The sequence below is a fragment of the Sceloporus occidentalis genome, unplaced genomic scaffold (genome assembly GCF_023333645.1).
Source record: "Sceloporus occidentalis isolate IW3139 unplaced genomic scaffold, rSceOcc1.0.p SCAF_4, whole genome shotgun sequence".
Taxonomy (NCBI): domain Eukaryota; kingdom Metazoa; phylum Chordata; class Lepidosauria; order Squamata; family Phrynosomatidae; genus Sceloporus; species Sceloporus occidentalis.
The window spans coordinates 78,835,849-78,863,012 of NW_028316984.1; the positions used below are offsets into that span (position 1 = coordinate 78,835,849).

General features: G+C 43.7%; 1 protein-coding gene across 1 annotated transcript; it reads left to right on the plus strand.

Moving 5' to 3' along the window:
- The first annotated feature begins 14,413 nt into the window (after window positions 1–14,413).
- Window positions 14,414–25,788, plus strand: FEV (FEV transcription factor, ETS family member). The gene is made up of 3 exons (XM_089523364.1): window positions 14,414–14,462; window positions 14,950–15,027; window positions 25,286–25,788. The coding sequence occupies exons 1-3, from the start codon at window positions 14,414–14,416 to the stop codon at window positions 25,786–25,788; spliced, it is 630 nt and encodes a 209-aa protein (XP_089379490.1).
- Window positions 25,789–27,164: the final 1,376 nt, after the last annotated feature.

Below are 27,164 nucleotides of genomic sequence, written 5' to 3' on the forward strand. Positions count from 1 at the left end.
AAAAGTAACTTCCAAGCTCTGTCCCTACTGGGGAAAAGTCCTGACTAATGGGATGCTTCAGTCTTGCCGAATTACTTTTATGGAATATCATGTCCTACTTGTTCAATCTGCCAGTACTCAAGAGTATTATGAAAAGAATGATTCTTACAGTTGTCCAGAAGCAATGGTGCTATGTGAAAACAGTTTCACTGAGCACATATGTGACCACTAGAATGGCCAGGGGCAAAAGAGGACAGGAGGCTATCACACCTAACAGTGGTGCAGAAGAGAGAATTCAGATGACAGTTGTCATCTGCTGGAACTTCCTTGTCTGCAGCACAGTAAAAGAGAGGAGCCCCATCATTTTCATCTGGCTGTCCTATTCACGAGGAGTCTACAATGAGTGTTTTCTGCTCCTTGAAAGTATAAGACTCAGACCAGTGGATTCAGAAGCGATTTCAAGCCAACATTAGGAAGAATTTCCTGATAGCAAGAGCAGTTCAGTAATACCCTGCAAGATAGTGGATTGTCCTTCCATGGAAGTTTTTAAATAGAGGCTGGATGGCCATCTGTCAGGGATGATTTTAATGTAAATTCTTGCAGTGGGAGCGGGTTGAAGATGACCATTTGGGATCCCTATAGGGTTGCCAGAATGAAAGCTTGATAGGGCTCTTGTACCTTTAATACAGGTAATAAGCAACACCTGCTGAAATCCCTTTCTACTCAACCATGAAAGGTACAGGAGCCCTTTCCAGTTTTCCCTCTGGCAATCCAAGGTCCTTTACAAATCCTCAAATCTGTAATCCTATGAGAATACAGCAAATTCTGGAATGCACTAATTTAACAATGATGTTGTGGAGAATTCCCATAAAAGGGGGATGAATACCAGCTCTAGCTATCAAAGTCCTTGGCAAAATACCAACATAAACTTTCCCTCATTTAGTGGGTTATCTGTGGTGGTCTTATCTGGTAAGGGCATACAGTGCAGAAGAGACACTCTGATCATGGCTGCTCAGTGGCCAATGTCAGAATGTTTGAGTTGGGATGGCCAGAGTATAATCAAAGTAGCTAGGATAGTGAACTGAAAGGTAACTGAGGCACAACATGAGAAATATATAATTAAATAGGCTCCACATTCTCCATGAGAATTCTCCATAGGAAGGGCAAGAGCAGTCTGATAAGATTAATAGCCATTCTATCCCAGCTCTGGCAGGAGAAGCCATTTAAGATGACTAGGTCTCACATCAGTGGCAGTGTGGGAAGTCAAAATGGCAGATGTATGCTCAAGCAGGGAGATACGGGAAAAATAATTGAGGCGTAGGTCTTAGAAATGAAGTCAACTGTGAAAATTAGCATTTGCTCAAAGATGGCAGATCATGTGGGAGTGCATGAAAGATGAAAATCTCAGAGAAGAGGGAATGTATGCTTCTGGGAAAGGCCTGGTGAGTTAGGACTGTCAGGTCAAAATCTCCCCAAGTCAAAACCTGAGATCTAGACATAGCCCTTGGCAATGTCATTAAGCTCTATGCATTAAATACCAACCACAATTACTCACAGCTTGTCATTCAAATACACCACCAACAGCAGTGGTGTCACTGAGAGGGCAGGGGGGAGTTCAGACCACACCAAGTGACAGCCTCAAGGGAGGTGACACCACTGCTCCTCAAACAACTACATTTTGGCAGATACAGCTGTGGCATTCATCTGCTTCCCTTTAAAATGCTTTATGAGATGGTGGGAGTGGGGAGGGGGTAAGCTTGGTGGGGGGAGAAAGGAGTGGCCCAAGAATTTTTTAAAATTAAAGTTTCAAATTTCAAAATTTTATTTTTTTAAAAAAAATTGAAATTTTTGAAATTTTTATTCTTTTAAATTTTTCTTTAACAACATCACATTTTAACCAAATCTTCACTATATATATGTAAATACATTTAGATTGTGCATATGATATTGTAATTTGAAGGTGTAATTTAAATTTTGCTAGTTGTTTATGTCTGAACTATTAGCATTACATTCAGTGGTATATGGGAATTATGATTTACGAGTAACATTAGCACAAAAGAAGTATTACTAAGGATTCTATCTGATGTGAAATTGAAGTGGTCAATGGGGAAGGGGGGGCTTAGACACCATGAGTTACCACTCTGGGTGACATCAACCTTAGTGATGCCACTGACCCGCAGCATATTTTCCTGATTACACATTAAGATAGAAATCTCAGTTGAAGGCGCTGTTCTCAGATCAAGGCCAAATGAGAATATCATTTTTTTCTTACTTAGGGAGGCAGGATAAGGAACGTTTAATCTAGCCTACTTGCTCCTAGCCAGAAGATGGATTCAAAACCGTCTGAGGTTGAACTCTGGTGCTACAAGGACTGAAAGGGATGGAGGAAACAAAGTAAATACATAATTCCCCCCGCCCTCCAGGGGACGCTTTGCAACTTGTGGCAACAAATCAATTAATCCTTGGAGGTTGTAGCAAGATGCTGATTTAGGAGCTAAACTGGAGATTTACACACACTCCTTTTCTCTTGTCTGGAGCTGAGACCACCCAAAGTGAAGAATTTATACATGTATCTCCCACCTGAAGATGACCCATAAAAATGAGAGTGGTCCTGAGATCTGGCAACCTTGCTGGTGAACTATATAGCTGGTTGGAAGCCAAGCTTAGAAAAAAATGGACTAACAGTTTATCCTGTGCACCATTATCTAATATTATTGTTCATTTGTTACATTTATATCCCATTCCCAGCAATGAACTAAAGGCCACATACATTACAGAAGATTTCCTCCTCTTTGTTTTAACTTCACAACTCTTACAAAGGCTCAGGCTTAGAAAGAGCGAATACTGAAAATCAAATAAATACCATACATTTCAGTATGGTTTAAGTGCTTTAAAGTATTTTTTTATTTTAATAGGAGAGATTAAAATATTATCTGTTTTCCCAATACTTACTTCTAGCTGGGTTATGTCTTACATAATCAAGTCACTGTTGTAACCATTCTCAGAGAAATATTCCATCAACATTTTCAGATGCATTATTTTCTAATCAAGGGGTGAGGAGAGACCTTGGGGTCCTGAAGAAGATGCTGGATGCCAGACTCTCATGAACTCCAGGCAGCATGATCAATAGTCAGGAGATATAGTTCAATCACATATACTGGGACACAGGTTTTCCACTGCACCTGAGTCCTCAAGCTTATTCTTTACCCAAGTGAATAGGTTACACCTTGCTTGCTTGCTTTGTCACATTCATATATGACAAAAGAAGAAAATCTCTCTCTCCGCATCCCACCATGACTTTTGTGAAACTCAAGAATTATAGGTAGTGACACATTTTCTGAAAAGGTCTCTGTGCCACTGATTGCTGCATACAGGCAGAAGTTCACCTAATGTGCAGGCACTGTAGGTGCAGTGAACAGATTTGATTCACCTGGCACTTTTGTTGCAGATGTTAAAGTCAACCACAGGTCTGTTTTCAGTTGTTTTTACAGTTCATATATGTACTGTGTTTGTAATCCATCATTTTAATAAAAGTTGTTTTAAACATTCAAGCACAGAAGCCCTACTAGAAAAACAAGGAGCAGCCTTATTCCTTAATATTGTTTGACATTCACAATACCGCGGGCTGCTTCTTTGCACTTTGCTTAGGCCTTTCCTGCAGTAAGGAAGTGCTTGCTGCAGGCCTCTCCCCTTGCACAAACATTCCTCCACATACAACCTCCTGCTAGAGCTCCGCTGGCCATCCTCCCTCCCCCCCTGCAAACAGGTAGCATACCTGAGGCATTCCCTGTCCAGGGCCACGTCAGCTTCTGCCCTTAGCAGGCTTGCAGGTAAGTGGGAACAGAGTTGCAGGTAGATTCTGAGGTCTTCTGAGCCTGTTGCAAGAGAGAGCAGAATGAGAGGTCTTGTGAAGCTAATTATTGTCCTTTTAAGGGAGACGGTTGCTGTTTTAATGCTGGTGAGAAAGGACAGGCAAGGTGAAAGGGGGACACTTTTAACTAGGCTGGATTTTCCCCCAGTGCTTCTACACAATGACACTGGCCCAACCATTAGGCAAGGTGAAGCAGCTGCCTCAGGAAGCAGATTTGGCATGTCATGAAAGGGAAGCAAATTGTTAGATATTTAGTATCTTATTATATTTTTAATTCCAGGAACTGTGGGAGAGGTGTCTGTGGAGTTTTCTGCCAATGTGCCAAGATGAGTTTGCACTTCGAATAAAGTGGATGGTGGTGTTGTCTGCTACTCTACCTCAGAGAGCAAAATGTTCTGAGTGGACCCTGTGTATGAAGAGGTAAACTGAGGATTTTAACTCATGTTTTAGTGGTTTGGAGTGCAGAATCAAGGAGTGATTAACTATTATGATTTAGGTTGAATTGACTCCCACAGAATGCATGAATGCAAGAGTATATTCTTTGCAATATCCTTCTCATACTCAGCAGGACAGTCTAGAACTATTCTCCAACCTTCCCTTTCCCTATAACCTGGAACCTATCAGTCTTGTCTGTCTCCTGCCTCCTCCAGCTGCTCTTGAGTCCTAATGTAATCCAGTTGATTTCTCAGGTCAGATGAAACAGCAGGCAAAATGGTGCATGAATGGGTATATATGCTGGTGGCTCAAATGGGTGTTATTCATATACACAACTGGTTTTGAAGGTTGACACTTACACTGGTGCTAAGGAAGGGAGCTAGGGTGGTGAAGTAACTAGAAAACTGGGTAGGAGAGAATCTGATTCCAGCTATGATGGATCTTGATCAGCGGTGAAACATCACACTGGGCACGTCACTCTCTACAGGACCTCTTGGGACTTTGTTGAGGATGAAAAGAGAAGAACATAATGTAACCTAAGATATACTGTGAACTGCAGTATAATGTAGTAAATTTGCTATGCTTGTCGGGAGTTATATGTGTCAGAGTACATGTTTGCTGCTAAAGTATCCCATCTAAGCAGGAGATTCTGTTTTTTTATCTCCCAAAAGTTGGGCCTGTCTGTAGCTCCTTATTGATGAGAAGAAGTGATGTGAAGTCGAAGGCTTTCATGGCCGGCATCTATAGTTTTTTGTGGGTTTTTCAGGCTATGTGGCCATGTTCTAGAAGAGTTTCTTCCTGACGTTTCGCCAGCATCTATGGCTGGCATCTTCAGAGTTAAATGTTCTAGACGACTTCTGAGGAAAATGGCGCCCTCAGCACTGAGGGACTGCTTGGCTCCAGGGGATGGAAAGGGGTTCTTTTGAGGATAATTTGTTTTTTCCAGGTCACAGGCATCCCTGAGCATCCCCTTCCAGTTCCCATAAGGGGGAAAAAAGGTGTGCGATAAGCTTCCCAGTCTACATATTCAGGATTCCATAGGATGGAGCCTTGACAGTTAAACCTGTGCCAAATGGCATTAATTCTGCAGTGTGGCAACAGCTTAATAATAATAATAATAATAATAATAATAATAATCGTTTTTATTTATATATTTCCTGCCTCTCCCTGCGGATTGAGGCAGGAATACAACAGTAAATTTAAAATTACAGTTCAGTTAAAATTCATTTATATAACATAAAATCCATAAAAACACAACAATAAATCAGTCCTATAATAATTCCATATCAACATCTTGTTGATGTGGGAAGAGAAAGAGAAAGCAGAAGAGTGCTTCTTGCCTTGGCCTGCTCCTTAGTAGCAAGTGTGTAGCAAGCTGCAGCAAGCAATATTAGCACTGCATGGACTCTGGGGGCCCTGGACTTGTTTGGGGAAGGGTTGGGGGCTGCAGCAAAGGGTCTGGCCCATGGGCTGTACTTTGCCCAGCCCTACTCTGAGGTCATGATTATGTCACACAAGTGTGGCATTAGGTTTGGACTGATAATATCAGCCTTTAAATGTTTTGTAAAGGCATGTTTCAAGCTCTTATGATTGTACATTGTGTGGAAAATATCTGGGAAAAATCTTAGAAGTCAAATGAAATGATGATTGAGATTTCCCATTGTAAATTGGTTATTAAAAAATAAACAGGTTATGCATGTTTGATTAAACTGTGCATGGTATAGTGTTCAGCTGTCCTTGGTGAAAAGTTTAGATGACCTACTTTGGTACAGATAGGAAGAGTGAGGGGGGAATAAACCCTGCACTTCTAGATTTGATGGTAAGTATGTATTCCTAGCATTGCTCTTTCTCATGCTCCCTATCCTACTTGTACATCTTGATGCAAAAGACTGCTCTATAGTAGTTCTTGTCTTTCTCCTCAGTACCGTGCTGAAGGCTGGCACAGATGCTCTACAGCCAGATGTAGAGCTTGGAAAATTTACCTTTTGGATGTCAACTCCCAATTCCCCTGTAATTCCCAGAATCACCTACCAGTAGCCATGCTGGCTAGAAGATTATTGGAAGTATCATATTGAACAGTAACGTTTCCCAGCACTGGTATTTTAGCCCAGCAGTGTTTTCCTTCCAGAATATGTGACTTGGAACTGGACTCACTAGGGCAACGGGGATGCCCTCCTGATCTGCAGTTGGTGAAGCTCCACCTCAGGATATTCTGTAGGCCAGATTCTTATCTTTATGCAAGAGAAGAGGCTTTTATGAATGTCTAAACCACGTCCTTCATGTTTCTTTACCTGCTCAGGTGTGGCTTTGCTTCATGAAGTGTCCGGAGAGCACCATGTGGACCACTGGTGATCAGGATCTCAGTTCTAGTGCTGCTGACCTCTGCACCACATAACCTCCCTGTGCTGGGCTTGTTTTCAGTTGCCTGCGGCTGATTAATAGGGACTCAGGCAGCTAAAGCAAGTCTGGGACGTGAAAGGAGAATCAACAGAATCCTCAATTTGTAAAAGATCTGGAGAAGATGCACAGAAGCCAGGAAATGGAGTAGGATATACAGGGGACCCAGCATGGTTCTGCCACCCAATGACACCACAATAGGACATGCTAGGTCTTGGATGGGTTTTTCTTAGTTTCCTTTAGGAGACTTAAGAGAGTTCTCATCTCTTTCAAACTCTTGTAAGACTGGCATTTAGCTACTGAAACAGAGCAAACAGTGGTGAAATTAGACTCTGGACTTGATGGGCCATTCACTTTTTAGATGATGATGTGTGTTACTTTGATGTGGTAAATCATCCCTGTTTAATGGGGAGGGATGGTTCATTCTCCTGAGTGAGGTCCCAGATTTCTGCCCCAAAGTCTTCCTGTGATGGCACAACTGAGGGTAGACTATCACTCCCCCCCCCCATCAAGGGTGACACTTTGGAGGGTGAAAGGAAGTGGCTCATATGACTTTTCAACCTGTTGATTAAGGATGACCTGAAAAAACAGTCTCTTTACAACAGAGCCAGGCAACTCTGAACCTGCAGATATTGTTGGGCCACACAGCTCCCATGACTCCATATTGTTGGCAGTGCTGGTCAGAGCTTATTAGAGTTTTAATCAAACATCAGGAAAGCCAAACTTGGTTGTTCCTGCTTGTTCAAGAAGAGATGAGGTTCCATAAGCGCTAAAAGATGTTTGAATCTTTCAGAGAGAGAGAAAGGAGAAACAAGCTCCAGGGAATCTCCCATTCAAAATCACTACTCCATTCTATCTCCCCTAATCCTCAAAGGACTGTGAGGAAGGGATGGGTCCCCTGTCTACTTGTTGTACATAGATGGCAAGAATGATCAATAAGAAAAATGAAAATACTACGTTGTTGATCACCAGTTGTTTGAGTGTTTAACCCTGTGCACTTCAGAGTTCACAAATGCTCTGTGTTTATTTATAAAAGAGGTGGTGCAGCTTGCCTGCAAGACACTTTATGTCCAGGAAGTCCAGCATCCTGGTGTATGTGTACACACACACACACACCTGTATATAAAGGAGAGCTGTAGTGAAGAGATAGCACTCTGCATGTGTTCAGAAGGCTTCCTGCTTCCTAATTAGATTACACATGCAAAAAATCATATCAGTTGTAGTGATGGACATCTGCAGCTTCTGAATGTGAGAGCAATTTGTAAACCAGGTTCTAATGTCTCCTGTCAGCAATCCCTGTATCCCTGTCTCACAATCTCAATAGGTGTTTGAGAAGCAGGAAATCTCCACCCTGCTCTTACTTCTGTTCTGGTGTTGATTTGCATGAAAGACTCCTAGCTAGGGGAAAGTGCTTGTTACTGCACTCCAGTAAGCCCACCTTTTCCCTTGGCATATGAAAAGACTGTAAGGGAGCCTACAATATCCATTCCTATCTCATCACATGGAAAGCAAATCCCAACTGACTCTTCCCATAAAATGATCTGAAATGAGAAATGTATGGCTCAGTTGCACCAGTTAGATGACATGTAAACAGCACGTAGTGGCAATGCTTACATGATTTAACGTAACAAAAATGGTTAAAAGTCTTGGCATTCAGAGTATGGAGTCTTCCCAGCATAACAGCAGTCTCTTTAGATGTTCTGCAACATCAAGCAACTCTAAGCCAATAACAAACAGCAGTGTGGTGTCTCCTTCTGTTATATGCACAGGCCCCACTGTGACATTGGAGAAGATTGCCAAATAGCAAGGTTGGTAAGAGCAGTAGTTCTCAATATGTGGGTATCCAGATGTTGTTGAACCACAGCTCACCAAATATCTCACCATTGCCCATGCTGCCTAGGGCATCTGGGAGCTGTAGTCCAGCATCTAGTAATTCAAAGTTGGAAAGCACTAGATTGCATTATGACATTTAGACTGGCCTAGCACCAATTGCATTATATTGAATGAAACACCATATTAAGTCAAGCATCCATCTTTCATTATGTAGGATGCAGTGAGGATTTACTCCATGTGCAACAGGTGTTGAGAACTGGTATCCTTGAAAGTGTGGCTGCATTGCAGCATCTATCATCCCTCACCATTGGCTATGCTGAGTAAGCTGAAAGGAGTTTCAGTCCAGCAACATCTGGAGGCCATCAGTTGTCCTCCCCAGTGTACAGCAACAAAATCAATTTTTTCACCTGAGAGCCACAAAAAATAATGAAAAGGACCGTGCAGGAATGGTAAGGTCTCTCCTCCTTGATTCCCGCACCACCTGCTTCTTTCCATCTTTTTACAAGAGAACTCAGGCTCTGTGGCGTCTTCTTGCCTTCTGAGTGTTGTCCTTCAAGCCTCCACTAGATGTCCCTTTGTTATGCACCAATGTAGATGAGTGACGGCAGCGAACAACAAGAGAAGCAGGTAAAATTGGGCAAGCAGAGGAAGATGATAATTATTCCCACAAGAATTTTGCCAAATAAAGATCTGTTTTTAAAAATGGCCTGTGCTTCGCTATTTTAACAAGAGGATAACAGCTCTTTGAAATTAATTTGGATAGAACTCCCCAGGTGACTGGCTGTGAATAATGGGAGATGTACTCTGGCCAACAGATCTGTAGGACACTGGATTGGGGAAGGCCACCCTGGAGAGAACACGAGCCATGCTATTTAACCACTTTTACTGTCTACTGGCTTGGATACTTGCTTCACTCTGCCTCATAATAAGGCTGGTGCTGTAACAAACCCTAGCACACAAATTACCATGCTCAGATAGATAGTTCCTGCTTTTCAGAGATCTCCATTTTAAAGAAGTCTCCAGAAAAGTAGGTGCCCCCCCACCCAGCTTGCATTATGACGTTTACTGTTCTTCTGCTACATATTTATTCAGTAGATCATGATCATTGCTAGGGGCAATGACAGTTGTTGGAAGGCCTACCCTTAAAGGAGGGCACATTGATTTTGGGAATTGAGAGCTGCATGCCCATGTGGGGAAAAGATCAGGATTGAATAATGTCAGCAGCAGTGAGTAGGTCCAAAGCCAAAGGAGGATGTAGTTGACCCTTCTCTCCCCCCACCCACCCACCCTGTGTTCATGTGCAAACACCCATGATGCAGCCAAGAAGCAGTGCAATAATAATAATAGAAAACCCTTTGCTTTGTTGTTGTGTAGTGAACCTATCATCAGGTTTTCTTGGCAAGTTTAATCAGGGGGAGGGGTTTGTCATTGCCATCCTCTGAGGCTGAGAGAGTGTAACTTGCCTAAGTACACCCAACGGGTGTACTTGAGTGTGAAATTGGACCCTGATCTCCAGAGTACTTTGTATATGTTTAAAACTGGAGTCATAGTAGTTTTCATGAATCCTTGATTTTACTATTGCCCAACTGTGTTCAGCACTGCAGCTTAAACTCTTTTGATTTTTGAGGTAGTTCTGGGTTCAGCTCCTGGATACCACATTGGCTGCCGCTGGACAACCAACTTGGCTTCAACACCCCAGAAAAACAAGGTTGGGATGGTCATACCAGTCTCTCTTATAAGGAGTGTTGTAAGCTAAAGGTTCACCTATTGATATTACATCGAGTCAACTGGAGTCCACTTTATTAGATGCTTTTTTAAAAAGCTGTTCACCGTTGGCAGATTCTGGATACTCATGCACAGGGACCTGGGAGGGAGAATGGAAATGGTGCGACCAGAAGACCATGAAATGCAAGTAATCGGGTAGGTCAGTGCTAGTTCTCTGTAAATCCACATGGGATGTATGCAAGACAAACAAGTCACATCACAGACCACACTTCTAGGATGCTGTGTGGTCTTTGAACTTGATTGATCTGAATATTTGTTTTCTCTTGTGCATCTGGATAGCTGCTGCCACAATAAATCTGTTAGTCATTATGGCACCACTAAGCTATGTACCTGCACAGGTACTTCCACTTAACTGGTCCACTCCTCTAGTATTCTTGTTATCATTGTTGTGTGTCTTCAAGTTGTTTCTGATTTAGCATATCATGGGGTTTCCTTGGCAAGATTGTTCAGAGGAGGTCTGCATTGCCTTCCTCCGAGGCTGAGAGAATGTGACTTGACCAAGGTCACTCTGCCGCACAAATAACTTATCAGTTTCCTTCTGGCTGTAGCCAGGCTTGATATAGCCAAGAATTGGAAAACTGGAACGTTGAATATTGCAGGATGGTGGACTACACCTGTGGTTAATGGAGAAAATTGCAGATAATAAGAACAGAGCAAGAGGCTTACTTTCTGGATTGACTTTTCATAAGATTTGGCATCCAGTTATTGAATACAGCAGGATTTGGTCTCTAGACATCCCCCAATCTTAGCTAAATTCTTATGGAAAAATGTCTTTCAGGATCCCTGAATGCATCTTCTGTCTATAATTTTCAGGCATTATTTGGGTTATTGTTTAATTTCTCTCTCTCTCTCTCTCTCTCTCTGTGTGTGTGTGTGTGTGTGTGTGTGTGTGTGTGTGTGTGTGTGTGAAATAACCACATTTGAGGGGCTCATTGTCTCTGACATTTTTAATTATTGTTGTTTGTTGTCATGTTGTGTTTAGGATGTATTAATAAATTTAAAAAGAAAAAACAAAGTCACCATCGGGAATTGAACTTTGGTCTCTAGAGTCAGAGTTCAACACTCATTGAATTCGATTATCAACATGGAGTGGAGCCGGATTGGGATTGGGACTATACTGTAAATGGGAATGACCCTTCAGACCACTACATCATGCTGGCTCTCTGTTCTCCCTACTTATAGTAATTTCTTAATGAGAAGGGAAGGTGTTAATTTTGTTCATCCACTTTTGACACGATCAAATAATTTTGTTCGTCAGCTTTTGTCATCCCCCCAATTGAATTTTTGATGAGATAATGGGTATCTACTCCTTTAAATACAATTATTTTGAAGGGAGAGTAGAGGAAAAAGGTTGGCATGACTGAAAACACAAGTTGCCAGGCAACTTTAAGGCATACACACACACACACACACACACACACACACACACACACACACCAGCATCCACAATAGACAGTTTGATTCAAGGCTGTCTAGATACAGAGTACCCCAACACCTCTAGAATCATAGAATCATAGAATTGAAAGATACCCCGAGACAAGAGCCACCCAGTCCAACCCCTGCCATGCAGGGACTCACAATCAAAGCATCCCTGATAGATGGCCATCTGGTCTCTCTTTAAAAAACCCCAAAGAAGAAGACTCCACCAAAATCTCTGAGGCAGAGTGTTCCACTGTTGAACAGCTCTTACTGTCAGGTAGTTCTTCCTCTGATTATGGTAGCTTTGGGAAGTTACTTTTTGGACTTTGTTATTGTTGATAATTGCCTTCAGGTTGACTGACTTATGATGATGCTAGGAATGAGACCCTCAAGCCACCCTGTCATCAACAACCCTGCTCAAGCCTTGCATAGCCACATCCATGGCTGCTTCTCTTTTCCTGCTGCCTTCCACCTTACCAAGCATTATTGCCCTCTCATGATATGGTCAAAATATGACAGTCTCAGTCTAGTCAACCTGGCTTCTAGTGTGCACACTTGATTCACTCTTTTATTGGTCTTTTTTCAGTTTGTGGTATCCGTGGAAGTCTTCCTCAGCATCACATTTCAAATACGTTGATTTTCTTCCTATCAGCTTTCTTCACTCTCTGGCTTTTACACCCTTATATAGAAACTGGAAACACAATGGCATGGACAATCCTGACTTAAGTATTCAATGATATATCTTTATACTTCAGAATCTTTTCTAATTCCTTCCTAAGTGCCCTTCCTAGCCTTTTGGTTTGTTTTTATTACAGTCTCCATTCTGGTTAATGGACGGAGCTGAGATATGAAAATCTTGAACTGTTTCAGTGTCTTAGTCAACTTTAGATTTATGTAAATATCTGTGGTCATTATGTTTGTTTTTGCTTAATGTTGAACTGTAAGCCTGTCTTTGCACTTTCTTTGTTGACTTTCTTCCGTTATCCTTCCAAGTCTTTGCTGTTATCTGCTAGTAGTATGTTATCATCTGCCTGTCTTATTGTTCATGTTCCTTTCTCCAGTTTCCACACCTCCTTCCTGAGAGTCTAATCCAGTTTTTCCTATGATAGGTTCAGCATACAAGTTGAATAAATATGGTGATAAAATGCAGCCTTGCCTGACTCTCTTGCAATTGGAAACCATTCTGTTTCTCTGCATTCTGTCCAAATAGGAGCCTCTTGTCCTGAGTACAGGTTGTGCATCAGGGCAATCCCATATTGTGGCAGATCCATTTCTTCAAGAGTGATCCATAGTTTTTCATGATCTACACAAGCAAAGGCTGTGGTATAATCTATAACACAGTGGAACAGGCTTCCTCAGGTGGAGTCTTCTTTTTGGCGGTCTTTAAACAGAGGCTGGATGGCCATCTTTTGGGAAGTGCTTTGATTATGAGTTCCTGCATGGCAGAATGGGGTTGGACTGTACTGGATGGCCCTTGGGATCTCTTCCATCTTTATGATTCTATGAAGTGCAGGGTGATTTTCTTCTGAAACTATTTGGGCTTCTTCTTCTTGTTGTCTCCAAGTCATTTCCTACTAATGATGACCCTAAGGAAACCCTATAACGGGGTTTTCTTGGCAGAATTTGATTGGGGGGGGGCGGGGAAGGGGTTGCCATTGCCTTCCTCTGAGGCTGAGAGAGAGAGCGACATGCCCAAGGTTACCCAGTGGGTTTCCATAGTAAGCGGAGATGTGAGTCCTGAGTCGTAGTCCAATGCTCAAAGCACAGTGCCACACAACTTTGGACTACACCCCCCATAATCCCCTAGCCAGCTGATAAGGCATACTGGGAGAAAAGGGTACACCAGCAAGAGAAGACAGTATGAGAAATCAATAGAAAATAGTATGCCAACAGAATGCTGCTTCCTTATCGCTCCCCACAGGCTCCCCGCGGAGTGGTTTGAGCATCGGACTAGGATTCAGGAGACCAGGCTTCGAATCCTGGCTCAGCCATGGAAACCCACTCTCTCAGCTTCAGAGAGGGGCAATGGCAACCCCCCTCTGAAGCAACTTGCCAAGGATAGGGTCGGGTCAGAAACGACTCGCGAAGGCTGGCAAGACCAACAAACAGGCGTCTGGGCGTCCCTTGGAGCAGCCAAAAGGCTAGCCCTCATGGCCCCGGTTCCAAGGGAGCCCCTTGATGCGCTTCCCCCCACGGTGCCCAGCAACCCATCGCTTTCAGGTTAAAGCCCCATTAGGGCTGTGAGTCTCTCGTTGCCTTGTTGGCTCAGAGGCGACGGAGCAGAAGGATGCGCCCGGAGGAGGAGGAGGAGGAGGAGGAGGAGGGCAGGAGCCCGGCAGCCGCTCCCTGTTTGCAAAGAGTTAAGGAGGCGGAAAATGCGCGGCCGCCTCTCGCCATAGAAACGCCGAGCCTGGACACTTCGGGGGGAGAGACTTTATTAAAGTCCGATGGGGCGATAAGCGCCCGCGCCGCGCCTTTAATTAAAGCGCAGCGGAAATTGCCCCTGGCAGGTTGCTGGGTGCCTCCTCCCTCCCTCCCTCCCTGGAGCAGGAGAAGGAACAGAGGAGGAGGAGGGGAAGGGGCTGAGGCTGGGGGGCTGGGCAAGCGCCGTCCAGGAGCATCCCGAGCAGCCTCGGCCCCTGCAGCCCAAGGCCATAATAGCCCCCGAGGGCGCCCGCTGCGCCCAGAGCTGCCATGAGACGCGGCGCCGCCCGGACCCTCCTGCTCGACATGTACCTGCCAGGTAGGGCCCTGGGGCTGCCCTCCTCCCCTCCCCTCCCCTCCCTCCCCTTGCTCCTGCCCTTGCCTTTGCCCTTGCCCTTGCCCCTGCCCCTGCCCCTGCCCTTGCCCCTGGCCATCTCCTTCTTCTTGCTCCTCCAAGGCAGAGGCCCCCAGCCGCCCGGGCTCGCCTTCCCTCTTTAATGCTGCCCCGACGGCTCCCGTCGGAAGTCGGATTTCCTTTTTCCTGGACGCGTTTCCTGGCTTCATAGCGAGGGGAAAAGGGTGGAGGGTGAGTGTGTGTGTTGGGGGGGAGATGAGGCAGAGGCGGGCGATGGGGGCACTGGGAAAGGCACGGCCAGCCTGGGCCAGGGATGGGGATGTTTCCTCCCCCTCCTGCCTCTTCTTCTTCTTCTTCTTCTCCTCCTCAGTGCCCAAGTTCCCCGGACGAGGGCATGGGAGCGGGTCGGGCTTCGGCCCTGATGGCTTCGGGTTTCTCTCTTGCCTTGCAGACCCAGTGGGCGAAACTCTGTTCAAGGAAGGCAAGAACCAGGCGTCGTGGGGCTCCCTGGGGCCAGGCGTCCAGAAAGGTAAGAGCCCCTTGGCCTCACGGGCTGCCCGCTGCCGGACCACGCAGGGAAATATTTACATGTATAGACGTATATAATTAGCTTACTTGCTAATTAGCTTACTTGCTGTTCACCGCTATGATCTTTGGAATAGCGGTATATAAATAAAACAAATTATATATATATATATATATATATATATATCTCTCTCAAGGTTTACATATCGAAATCATATATCGAAATCAAGGTTTGCTTTTTGGTACAGATCAACATTAAGGTTTGCTTTTTTGGAGATGTGTATGGCTAGGCAGATAGATATTATTGATCAAGGTTTGTATATCAATACCTTATATCAAAATCAAACTTTGCTTTTCGGTATATATCAAAATTAAGGTTTGCTTTTTGGGGAATTTATATATTACTCTATCTCTATATATCAAGCTTTGTAGATCAAAATCTTACATCAAAATCAAGGATTGCTTTTTGGTATATATCAAAATTAAGGCCTTTTGGAATGTACATATCAAGGTTTGCATATCAAAATCGGATATGAAAATCAAGCTTTCCTTTTTGGAATATATATATATATATATATATATTCCGAAAAGCAAGAACTCATGCCTGGTTCTTGCCTTCTGTTTATATATTCCAAAAATCAAACCTTGATTTTGATATATACATATAAATATTATATTTTTCAAAAAGCAAGAACCCACGCTTGGTTTTTGCTTTCTGTCTGTCTATCTATCTATTCCAAAAAGCAAACCTTGATTTGGATATGTAAATCTTCATATATCTATATCTCAAAAAGCAAGAACCCACGCCTGGTTCTTGCCTTCTGTCTGTCTATCTATTCCAAAATGCAAAGCTTGATTTTGATATAATATCCAAATCACAATTCTAAAAAGCAAGAACCCACGCCTGGTTCTTGCCTTGTCTGTCTGTCTGTCCGTCTGTCTATCTATCTACTCCCAAAAGCACACCTTGACACTGATACATACCAAAAAGCAAACCTTGAGTTTGATATACAAACCTTCATATATAATATAGATACATATTCCAAATGCAAGCCTTGATTTTGCCATTGTGTACCAGGGACACCATTTTACTATGGCATTGTATTTAACGGGATTTGGGCCCCCAGGGATTTTGGGTATCCACGAGGAATCAAACCCCAGCGGATACCAAGGAATCACTGTATTTCCCGGTGGCACTTAGAGGGCAGCCCTTCCTGGCGCTGGGCATCCTCCCAAGGGCTGCTCCCTTCCCACTCGATTCGTTCCCCGAATAAAGTCGGTTCCTTACTCCCCAGTTCTTTATTTGCGGGAACCTTGGCAAGAAAGCCAGCTCATCCAGCCACCGGAGCTTGAAGTCCCTCTGAAGTCCCAGAGGCGACTGCCATTCCTCCCTTCCTGATCCGGAGAAGATGCCAGCCTTGACTTTCCCCGCCGCAGCTCTTCTTCCATTGGGGTGGCACTGGAATTGCAGCAAACATGAGAGGGAGGTGTGTAATAAATAACACCCCAAGAGGAGGGAAATGGGATGGTGGGAAGGAAGATTAGTTTGGGTTTTATATAGGAATTGGTGTTCTCATCCAATATACAAGCCGACCTGCGGGTTTAAAACAAACACCTTGGACCGTAAAGCCTCCACTAAGAGGGAAAGCCTCTGGATTTTGGAGGAAAGGAGAACGAAACAGTGTGCATTTTTGTTTCTTTTGAAAAAAACCCCCACAATCTTCTCATTTGGGGATTCATCGCATGCTCTCTTCATTCACATCGTCCCCAACCGGCTGTTCTCTATCCAGGTGTGTTGGACTACAGCTCCCATCCTACCGACCCATTTTCGTCAATTGGTGCCCGAGAGGGATGGGACTTGTAGTGGAACACCTGGGCTTCGGGGAGACTGCAAAGGTCTTTCCTAGCTTTATTTGGAGATATCCTGGGTCGACCTGGAGGAATTTCTCTCGGAGTAAATGGCTGTGGGGGGGGGGGGTCTCTCTCCCTCTAAGCAGCCGCCTACCTTGATCTTCTTCCCAGAAGATCCTTGGCAGTTAAAGTGGTGTCAAACCGGATTATTTCTCCAATACGGATGCTGCCAATGAGAGTTTCTTTTCGATTTATTTTTCAGCCGCCTCCTGATGAGAGGTCAGTGGTTTTATGACTCGGGATGCATCTGCAGTGTAGAAACAATGCAGTTTGACACCGCTTTATGGCTCCATCCTAGAGAATCCTGGGATCTGTCGTTTTGTGAGACAGCAGCACTTTTGGGGGGGGGCAGAGAAGGCGAAAGACCTTGTAAAACTACAAATCCTAAGATTCGATAGAGCTACAGCGCTTAAGGCGGTGTCAAACTGCTTTATTTCTTCTGTGTAGATGCAGCCTCCATGCACCTTGAAAGCTTGCTCTCATTTTAGCGGCAATCGTTGCCTGGGCCAACAAGTTTCCTTTTCCCATAAGGGCCAATAACCATGCCCCACCTGGGCGCCTGTGTCCCTCTTTCCCCTTCTTCTCTCTCCTCCCGCGATCATCCCGCAACTATTTCCTTGGCAACACATTACCTGGGCTGGGTTCCTGCCTTGTGGCCAAAGAAAGAAACAGCCCAGGAACCGAAAAACTGGACACAAAGCGGAGGCGCCTTCTCCCCTTCGAGCCTGGAAGAAACTAACTTGAGATCGCTTTCATATTTTTCGCCGGAGTAGAAAATGAACCGGAAAATTAACCTCGATTATGCTAGAATCCAAAGATATAACCATGTTAGTCTGTAGAATCAGTACGTAAAGAGATCTTGCAGCTCCGCTAAATGCACCTGAGGAAGTAGACTGAAGTCTAAAGGAAAGCTCATGCTGCCAATGTCCTTCTTTCAGTGAGTCTCAAAGGTGCTTCAAGAGATCTCTCTTCGACTATTCTAGCGAGTGTTGTTGAAAAGAAGCCACAGCAACGCCACTTGCCACTGCCACGTCCTTTGGGATCCTGGGATTGGCAGTTTAGGGAAGGGCTTTTAAGACTGTCGGCCAGAAGGTTTCACAAACCCAAAGACTCCTCAGGCTGGAACAATGGCAGTTAAAGCGGTATAATAGCGCGATAATTGTGTACCTTGAATGCCCCCCTCCCAAATAATCCAATCCAGCTCTCAAACCCCTATACCACACTGTCTCCCTGAGATCCCCGTGGCTGAATTGGATTCCCTCTCCAGCAAATAAGGGATGAATGAAGGACAGGAAAATCAGTCTCTCGCCAAACCCTATTTATGCAGAAAACAGATCCAAGGAGTAGCGGTCATGTAGCAAAGTCCAACAGCATCCAAAAGCCACCAACTAGGACCAGCTAATTCTTAGGATCAATTGAACGAAATGTGCCTTAAAGGAGCTGCGCAAGCTATTTGCATTGCCATTTCATTCGCGTATTATGAATTAACGCACAAGCTCAACAATTTGCAGTGCAGGTAATAAGATCATGAGCGGCCTCTAATTTGGATTTTCAGTTTAAATTTCAAAAATGTATTTTGTTTCATAATGTAATGTGGGGATGATCTCTTAAATTTGACATTATTTAGGGCCTTGGCAGGACTGGATCCAATCCTATGTATTCTTCAATCCCTGTATTGGATACTCTCACACCCCAGTTTCTCCCAAACATGAAGAAAGGTATCCCATATCGAATTAAGTCGAAGCACTTGGGTTCGCCTTTCTTGAACCTATTTGAATTGACGACGGGGACATTCTCCTGACCTAAATGCATCCAACCTTGTTTAAATATGAAGGGGCCAGACGGCTAAATCCCCCTTTTCGGTTCAGCAGTCCCGATCTACCCACTGACCAACGATGGGATGCCAATCTCTGCTCATGCAAAGGAGCTGGAAAGTTGCTTTCGGTCCAAAGCACACTGCAGAAATAATCCAGTTTGAGACTGCTTTAACTGCCCTGGCTCAGTGCTGCAGAATCCCGGGAATTGTAGTTTACTGTGGCATCAGAGCTCTCCGACAGAGAAGGCTAAATGTCTTACAAAGTACAATTCCCAGAATTCCCTAGCATTGAGCCTCAAACGGGATCATTTCTGCAGTGGGTTTTGGACCTGAGTTGGAACTCAGTTCCATTGAGCTGAATAGAGTTCCCCTTCCAAGCAAACGGAGACTGGATTATGCGACCAGTTTCTCTCGACGGTGCTACAAGATCCCTTTGCACATTGAGGACAGGATTGCTTCTTGTTATGCGCCTTCACATCAACTCTGATTTATAGAGACCTTGTTGTTGTGTACCTTCAAGTAGTTTCCCATTTATGGCAATCCTAAGGCGAACCTATCATGGGGTTTGCTTGGCAAGATTGATTCAGAGGAGGTCTGCCATTGCCTTCCCATGAGGCTGAGAGAGTGTGACCCCGATCTCCAGAGTCCTTGTCCAACACTCAAACCAGTAGCCACGATGGCGACCCTATCCTTGGCATTTTCTTGACAATATTTGTTCAGAGAAGGTTTGTCACTGCCTTCCTCTGGGGTTCAGAGAGAGAAAATTATGTTTCCTCAACTGAGCCGGGATTAAAACTCTGGGGACTTTCGCACGGCAGAATTTTAACACTGCAGTGTTATTCTACTTTAACTGCCGCGGTCACATCCTTTGGGATCCTGGGATTGACAGTTCGGGAAAGAGCCTTTAAGATTTTTTGTGGGTTTTTCGGGCTATGTGGCCATGTTCTAGAAGAGCCACAGATGCTGGTGAAACGTCAGGAAGAAACTCTGCTAGAACATGGCCACAAAGCCCGAAAAACTACAAAAAACTATGGATGCCGGCCATGAAAGCCTTTGACTTCACAGCCTTTAGGATTGTCAGCCAGAGGGTCCCACAAACCCAAGGATTCCTCGGGTTGGAACAGTAGCAGTTAATATGGCATAATCGCGCTATAATTGTGTACTGTGAATGCCCCTTCCGGCTAATTAATGCGGTGAATACTACATGAACAACAACAAACGTTTACAACTCCCTCAGTAAACTCAAATCTTGCACTTCAAATGGTCATACGGTGAAACAGTGCAAATCGGGAGCGGATTGCAATGATAAAACGATCCCTGGGTTGTTTCACTTCACACTGAAGTGGGTTGATGGATTTATGCCTCAGTAGTTAACCTACTGGAGGAGAGGAAGTGTGGCTATCATTTTAGAGCGTTTTAAACCTAGAGTTTGGAATTAACTTGCTGGCTAAGTCATTGAGATATTAATCCAACACTCAGCCCTGAGTTTTCCGTAGGATTCCCTTTCAAGCAAATGAGGGAAAGGAAAAACCAATCTCTCGCCGAACCCTATTTATGCAGTTAATACTATAGTAAATTTTATTGGAGGAGCAGTGCAGAGTCGTAGGCTGCATACACACTGGAGAAAAAACCCGATTTGGCACCGCTTTAACTCTTTTTCTGTCTCAAGGCCATGGAAGTCTGGGAGTTGGCGTTTCCGCTCTAGAAAAGAGTTAAAGTGGTTCCAAACCTGATTTTTCTCCAGTGTGGATGCAGTCATAGTCTTCTTGTTTGAGAGCTGGCATGGTGTTTGAGGATTGAATTATGGCTCTGGAGATCAGGATTCAAGTCCTGGTCAGCCATGGAAACCCACTGGATGACCTTGGGCAAGTCACACTCTCTCAGCTTCAAGGGAAGGCAATGGCAAACCTCCTCTGAACAAATCTTGCCAAAAACAAAACGAAACAAACAAACAACTAATAAAAACAAATCCATGATACGGTCGCCATAAATCGGAAACGACTTGAAGGTCCACATCCACAACAGCAAGTCTTCTTATGTATGTTAAATATGAAATTTACAGCATAGACGTGTAGAAAAAAAGTGTGTGTATATATACAACTATATTTTTACAGCAAAAATATGCTTTTTTGGTATTGTACTCCAGGGCTGAAGGAGCAAATTTCATTTAATTTCTACTGTAATGGCAGGAAGGCTACGATTTGATTGAATTTAAATTTCCTGAGTACTTTAATTTAAACCCTGGAGATTTTGTGGGGTATTGTTTTGGATTTTGTGGGGTTTTGCTTTGCTTATGTCGAGGCAACGTCGTTCAAGCCGTAGTAAGCAGCAGCTGTTCTGGACAGCTCCAACATTTCCTGGGTGGCCCTCTACGCCATTGTTGTTGTGTGCCTTCAAGACGTTTCCTACTAAAGGCGACCTTAAGGCAAACCTATCTTGGGGTTTTCTTGGCAAGATTGGTTCAGAGGGGGTTTGCCTTTGCAGCATCACTCCTTAAAGACACAACTCTCTATCTGATATGATTTATGCAGCATTGTAAAGAGGGGCCCGAGTTAGGAAGGCCAAACGTCTTCAGTATAGCCAGGGATCAAGGGGTGCATCTAAACTGTGGAAAGAAAGCAACTTGACACCACTGTAACTGCCCTGGCTCCATCCTACAGAAATCCTGGGATTTCTAGTTTGGTCAGGCGCTAGAACTCTTTGGCAGAGAAGGTTATAAAGACCTTGTAAAACTACAAACCCCACCATAGGGCGGTGCTTGCTGTTATTATTAACTGCCCTCCAGTGGGCTTCACTCTGGACCCCACAACAAACTCCAACTCCCAGAATTCCATAGCATTCAGACAGGGCAGTTAAAGCGGTGCCAAACCGAGTTATTTTTCCAGTGTGGATGCAGCCGAACAGCGTGACAGATTCCGATCCGAGGTAGTTGGAAAATACAGAGAAGAGAAGATCTGATGCTAGAGAAGGAGAGCAAATGCATTCAGTGTGAAGTAGGACCTGTCTCATAAAAGAGCAACTTCAGCGGGGAAACACATGTTAAGGAATTAAAGGTCTGGAGATGTATAAAACCATTCACACACCCTTTTTTTACTTACACACAAGCACTGCTTTGTGCAATGACTTTTCAAACGTGTTTAGGGGCTAATAAACCGTGGAATCGCAGCCTTTGTAGTCGTTGGAGGGGGAATGAAGGGGGTTTAAAGCACCACTCAGAGGTCCAAGAAAGGAAAATCTCAGATACAAGCACAGCTTTCCATACGCCAAGAAGTGCGCTGTAGACAGTATTGTGAATTATGAAGCCTCGGGATGTCCTGTCACAAGCAAACAATATTTAAAAATAAAATAAAAATACAGTAAAGCCATTCATTTAGAGACAGGACGGATCTAAATAATGTTCCCATGCATATTTTTCTGTACTGTCTCCCCTTTCCGAGAGCCAGCGTTGACTACTACGACTCTTATGCCTCTTAGCCATGCTCAAAAAGCAGACACATTTCTGGAAGGAGAACAGCAAATGTGGTGTCACTCAATGGCCTCCTTAGCCATGCTCAAAATGGAGGACACTTTGGAATTCCTCTTGGACAGAAGGTGGAAATGGAGGACATGTCCTGGGAAAGGAGGAGGACGTCTGCTCACCTTGCCTCCTTTTCCAGGACATGCCTACATTTCATCTTCCAATGGTTTGCTTGAGGACACAATGCAAAGGGTTCCCCCTTTAATTCCAACAGATGGACAGACAAAGGGAATAATTTAAATGTAGATTAGGTCAAGGGTTTGTGGCTAGTAAAGGATCATTGTAAGCATTTGTTTTGCACCGGGCTCTACAAGTATATAGTAAGTCAACAAGGCATTTTAATAATAATAATAATAATAATAATAATAATAATGATAGTATCCCACTTCTCCAAAAAGATGGAAGCGGCTAACAATAAAACATCCATAAAATACAACAAACATACAATAAATGTCTCACTGTCCATTGTATCCCAAACCTTTTCTGACCTTTCCACCCACAATAAAATACAACTAAATTATAAACAATTGTTAAAACAATTTTAATGAAAAGAAGTTCCCCAGAAAAATGTGGATGAGTACATAATAAAATGGAGTATATGTAATATATGTAATATAGCTGAAAATAAACCATATGAGATTAATTTATATTCGTGTTTTTAGCTTTTCTGTTGTCACATCCTACATTTTTCTTGAGTGGCCTACATTTTGCCATGCCTTGTGCTTCTTTGTAATTATGACATCTGGTCAACCTGTGAAAGAAGAGAGACAGAGATTGTACCCACACCACACTATTACAGCAATTTGATACCACTTTAACCACCATGACTCCATCCAATGTAATACTCAGATCTGTAGTTTCCTGAACTAAGAATTCTCTAGCACACTTCCTTGATTTATAGCACTAGAGCTCTGTAACAGTCGATTCTAAGTACTTCGCCAAACTACAAATCCCAGGATTCCATAGGATGTGGCAGTTATATTGTAATCATGGTGTTATATTTGTATAGAGTGGAAACAGAGAAAGTGAGACCTTACTGTTTGGGCATGAACAAGCTTTTCTTTTTAGGAGTGTTGGGCATCACTTTCTCTTCCTGTATTTTCGGAGGAAGCTGAAGCTGGTTCTTTATTTTCACATCCTTATCTGTGCAGAAAACCCAAACCAAGATGGATTACGGCATGAGGTTTAAATGCTCCTATAATCCAAATTCAGTACAGGATACCTGATATTGCCATGAGGAAGAAACTCTCCCTTTTAAGATTTTTTCCTCCAAACTACCAGCTACCAAGCCATTTATCTGAAAATTATACATATATAAGGAACCATCTTCAGCCTCCTTATCTCTGGATTTTCAGGTGCAGAGGTGGCTGAAGTGGGTTGCTCACCCTCAGTTCCTTATTTGTGCTGAAGAATGCTTTTCTTTTTTCTTTTCTTTTTTTAAAATCACCCTAAACTTTTTTGTATCAAGAGATGATTACATCAGCAGTATAGCCAATCAGTATCATAGCTGTATTTATTCTCTTCTATTTCTGTTGTAAAGCACAGCATGGTAATGGAGCAGGGTGGTAGCAGGGGAATGTTGGTAATAAACATGGCTATCTAAACTTTCCTTCCATGGTCTAAAATTACCCAGATATACTCTAGAGGCAGACTTCTGTATGGCTCTATGAAGATCCACAACCAGAGAGACCCAAATCAGATAAATTAATGACTGGCAAGGGCATGTCTAATACCCTCTCTGCCACTTCTATAGCCTCATCTAGTCTGGCACCCTCCACAACTACAATCACCATAATCTCTAGTCTGCATATGGTGGTGGTGGGGGGGGGGGGCAGGCAGAAGCTGTAGTACAGCACATCTGGACGATGTGGGGCATCACACTGCCACAATGTGCAGGATTTCTTGATTCTTAAAAAATTATGCAGAGAAAGAATAAAGAAGTACAGTATGTCATGCTGTTGAGGTAAGGCCACTTTGTACAGAAAGCGAGAGGGAGTTATAGGTCCCTCTCTTGTTGCTGTACAGTAAATTAATGACTCATTGCATTTTGCTTCTGTTTCTATTACTACTACTACTACTACTAATAATAATAATAAAATTTATTTATGTTTCCCCGCCTCTCCTGGTGGATCAAAGCAGGGTTACAGACTAAATAACAGCACACAGTGCTTACATAAAAATTCAATTAAAAGCAGCTAAAAACAATAAAATATCCAACATCAGACAATAGCATCAACAAGCAAGACAGGGATCATACACAGACAGGGGCATATCAATCATATCATATCAGGGGGGTATTTATATCAGGTGGGATATGCTCAGCTAAAAAGCTCGGTTTTAACTGCTTTTCTAAATGTTTCTCCTCAGGAAGACTATTCTAAAGTCTCTGAGCCGTTGATAAGAATGCTCTTTGCAAAGTAGCAACATATTTAAAGGTTGCTATTTTCAATAGGTTCTTACTCGATGTTCTAAGAGTTATGCATTTGAAGCCACTCTGGGGGCCCTTCAGTACCAAAACGTAGAACTGAAATATTCTAAAATAACTTATTCTTTTAACGTGAGAATACAGAGAGAGATTGCAAGAGAGAGGGAGATGGAGTGATGTGGGAACCCCGGTGCCGCAGTGGTTAAATTCCTGTACTGCAGCCACTCACTCAAAACCATAAGGTTGTGAGTTCAGTCCCACCTAAGGGGCTCAAGCTTGACTCAGGCTTGCATCCTTCCAGGGTCACTAAAATGACTACCCAGATTGTTGTAGGCAATTATCTTACAGTAGTAAACCACTTAGACATTGCTAGTTGAGTATGAAGCAGTGTATAAATGAAGCTGTTTGTTTGTTTGTTGCTGTTTTTGGCAGTGGTCAAACATGAGCTTAGCTTAACATCTAGCCCTACTCTTGGACTAAATACTGCTGAGCCAGATGGATGAACAGTCTGATCCAGTATACTCATGTGTAGAATACAAGGACTACTCTCCTAAATGTGGGCCTTTATAACCTTCTGTCCTCTGGCTTTTCAGGCAGCGGGCAGATCCAGTTGTGGCAATTTCTGCTGGAACTGCTTTCAGACCGGGCCAACCTGAACTGCATCGCCTGGGAAGGCACCAATGGTGAATTCAAACTCCTGGATCCTGACGAAGTGGCACGGCGCTGGGGTGAGCGCAAGAGCAAGCCTAACATGAACTATGACAAACTCAGCCGGGCCCTACGCTATTATTATGACAAGAACATCATGACCAAGGTGCATGGAAAACGCTACGCTTATAAGTTTGACTTCCAAGGCCTTGCCCAAGTCTGCCAGCCAGCAACACCTGACCATACCCTCTACAAATTCCAGGCCCCCCTACCATTCTCTGGGATTTCCAAACTCAACATTATGGCCTCGGGTGTGACCCCAACCAGCTTCTCCTATTGGCCAGGTTCTACCCCAACCTTGTATCCCAGCCATGGCTTGCAGCCTTCAGCCCCTTTTGGTACCATGGCAGCCTCCCACATCAATAACATGAACAGCCACTACCACTAGGCCTCTTGTGGCTGTATGTGGGTTGAGAGGCCAAAGTGGGAAGGGATGGCCTTTAGACTCAGACATGTCCAGTTTGATCAAGTGGGCAGGGACACTTTATTGAAATGGAACTGGATCTCAGCAAAGAAGGAGAATGATCTAGGTCAGAGGCAGGAATCATGCAGCTCTCCAGATATTGTTGGACTACAAGTCCCAGCAGCCTCTAGCCACCATCACTAATGGTGAAGAATGCTGGGAATTAAGGCCCCAAGTGCCAGAGGGCCACATGATTCCCACCCATGATCTTCTGGGTTGAGGTCTGTCTCCAATGAATTTAGAGTTTGTAATGTCATAGGGAACATTTCAACTATGCTGACAATTTCTCCATTAAAAAAACAAACAAAAACAGTCACCTCTAATATATTCTTAAGACATGGATTTGGAACTCTCTTGTACTTATACTTTGGAACTCTGTTCATGAACAAGAACTGAGATCAGCATGGCTGCAGCTCAGCAACACACAGAAACCCACATGTCTTTAGAGGTCAGTGAGGGAAATGGACTATGAGACAGGGCTGAAGAAACTCAGATGCTAAGCTGAATCCATCTCTCCTGGAGTCCCAATCATGTCTTCTAGACTTCCCCTGATGGTATGCCCCCTTTCCCATGAAACCATAATTTGGTGGTTTCTGAGCTTTTGTATTGTTCCTCTTCCCCCAAACCATATTTAAAAATTGAAATGATTCTCTTGAGGGTTAGGTAAGAGTCTTAAACTAAAATACCCCACTGGTTTTGGTCCCATGTTTTTGCTTTTGGTTCCATCCAAGAATTAAATGCAGGCCCCCTATAACTTCTTTGAAATTGTGTTTGGCTCTGAGACTGAAGTCCCAGGGACTGATGTTTCCTCACTCTTTCTATAAGGACTATGGGGTGCTTCTTAGTCCAGTTTAGGGCTAGGAAGCTGGGGATGATGAGAGGCTTGGAGGATAGTGATGGAATATCACAGAAGATAATGGGCAAATCATTTTATAACATATGCTGCATTCAGACACTCTCTATAAAACCTTTAGCAACTTGGTTTTTAATTACAGTACATCAAAACTGAGGCTACTCCAAACTTTGTTCACTTTTTATTTTCAGGTCAGAAACTAGCATTTCTGATGGTGTGTAAATTCCCCTCTCCCAAGACACAAGTCTATTAATAATATACCTCCCCACCCCACCAATCTTGCTCAGTGTCATCTATTTTCTCAGGTTGGCTGTTGCTCTGGTGTCATATTGTCCTCTTGCCTGCAGAGTTTTCCTACTTTGGCACATGGGTAATTCCTTCCTCCCCAATTAGGCATGATGTAGGGAATGGGAGCACATTGCATAGCTATGCAGCCAATCGGTCTAGT

Bases quoted from the DNA above. Each gene is read 5' to 3' on its own strand.
- FEV (XM_089523364.1), top strand. From the start codon at position 14,414: ATGAGACGCGGCGCCGCCCGGACCCTCCTGCTCGACATGTACCTGCCA. The intron at 14,463-14,949 runs GTAGGGCCCTGG...CTTGCCTTGCAG, and splicing joins GCTCGACATGTACCTGCCAG to ACCCAGTGGGCGAAACTCTG. The intron at 15,028-25,285 runs GTAAGAGCCCCT...CTGGCTTTTCAG, and splicing joins GGGGCCAGGCGTCCAGAAAG to GCAGCGGGCAGATCCAGTTG.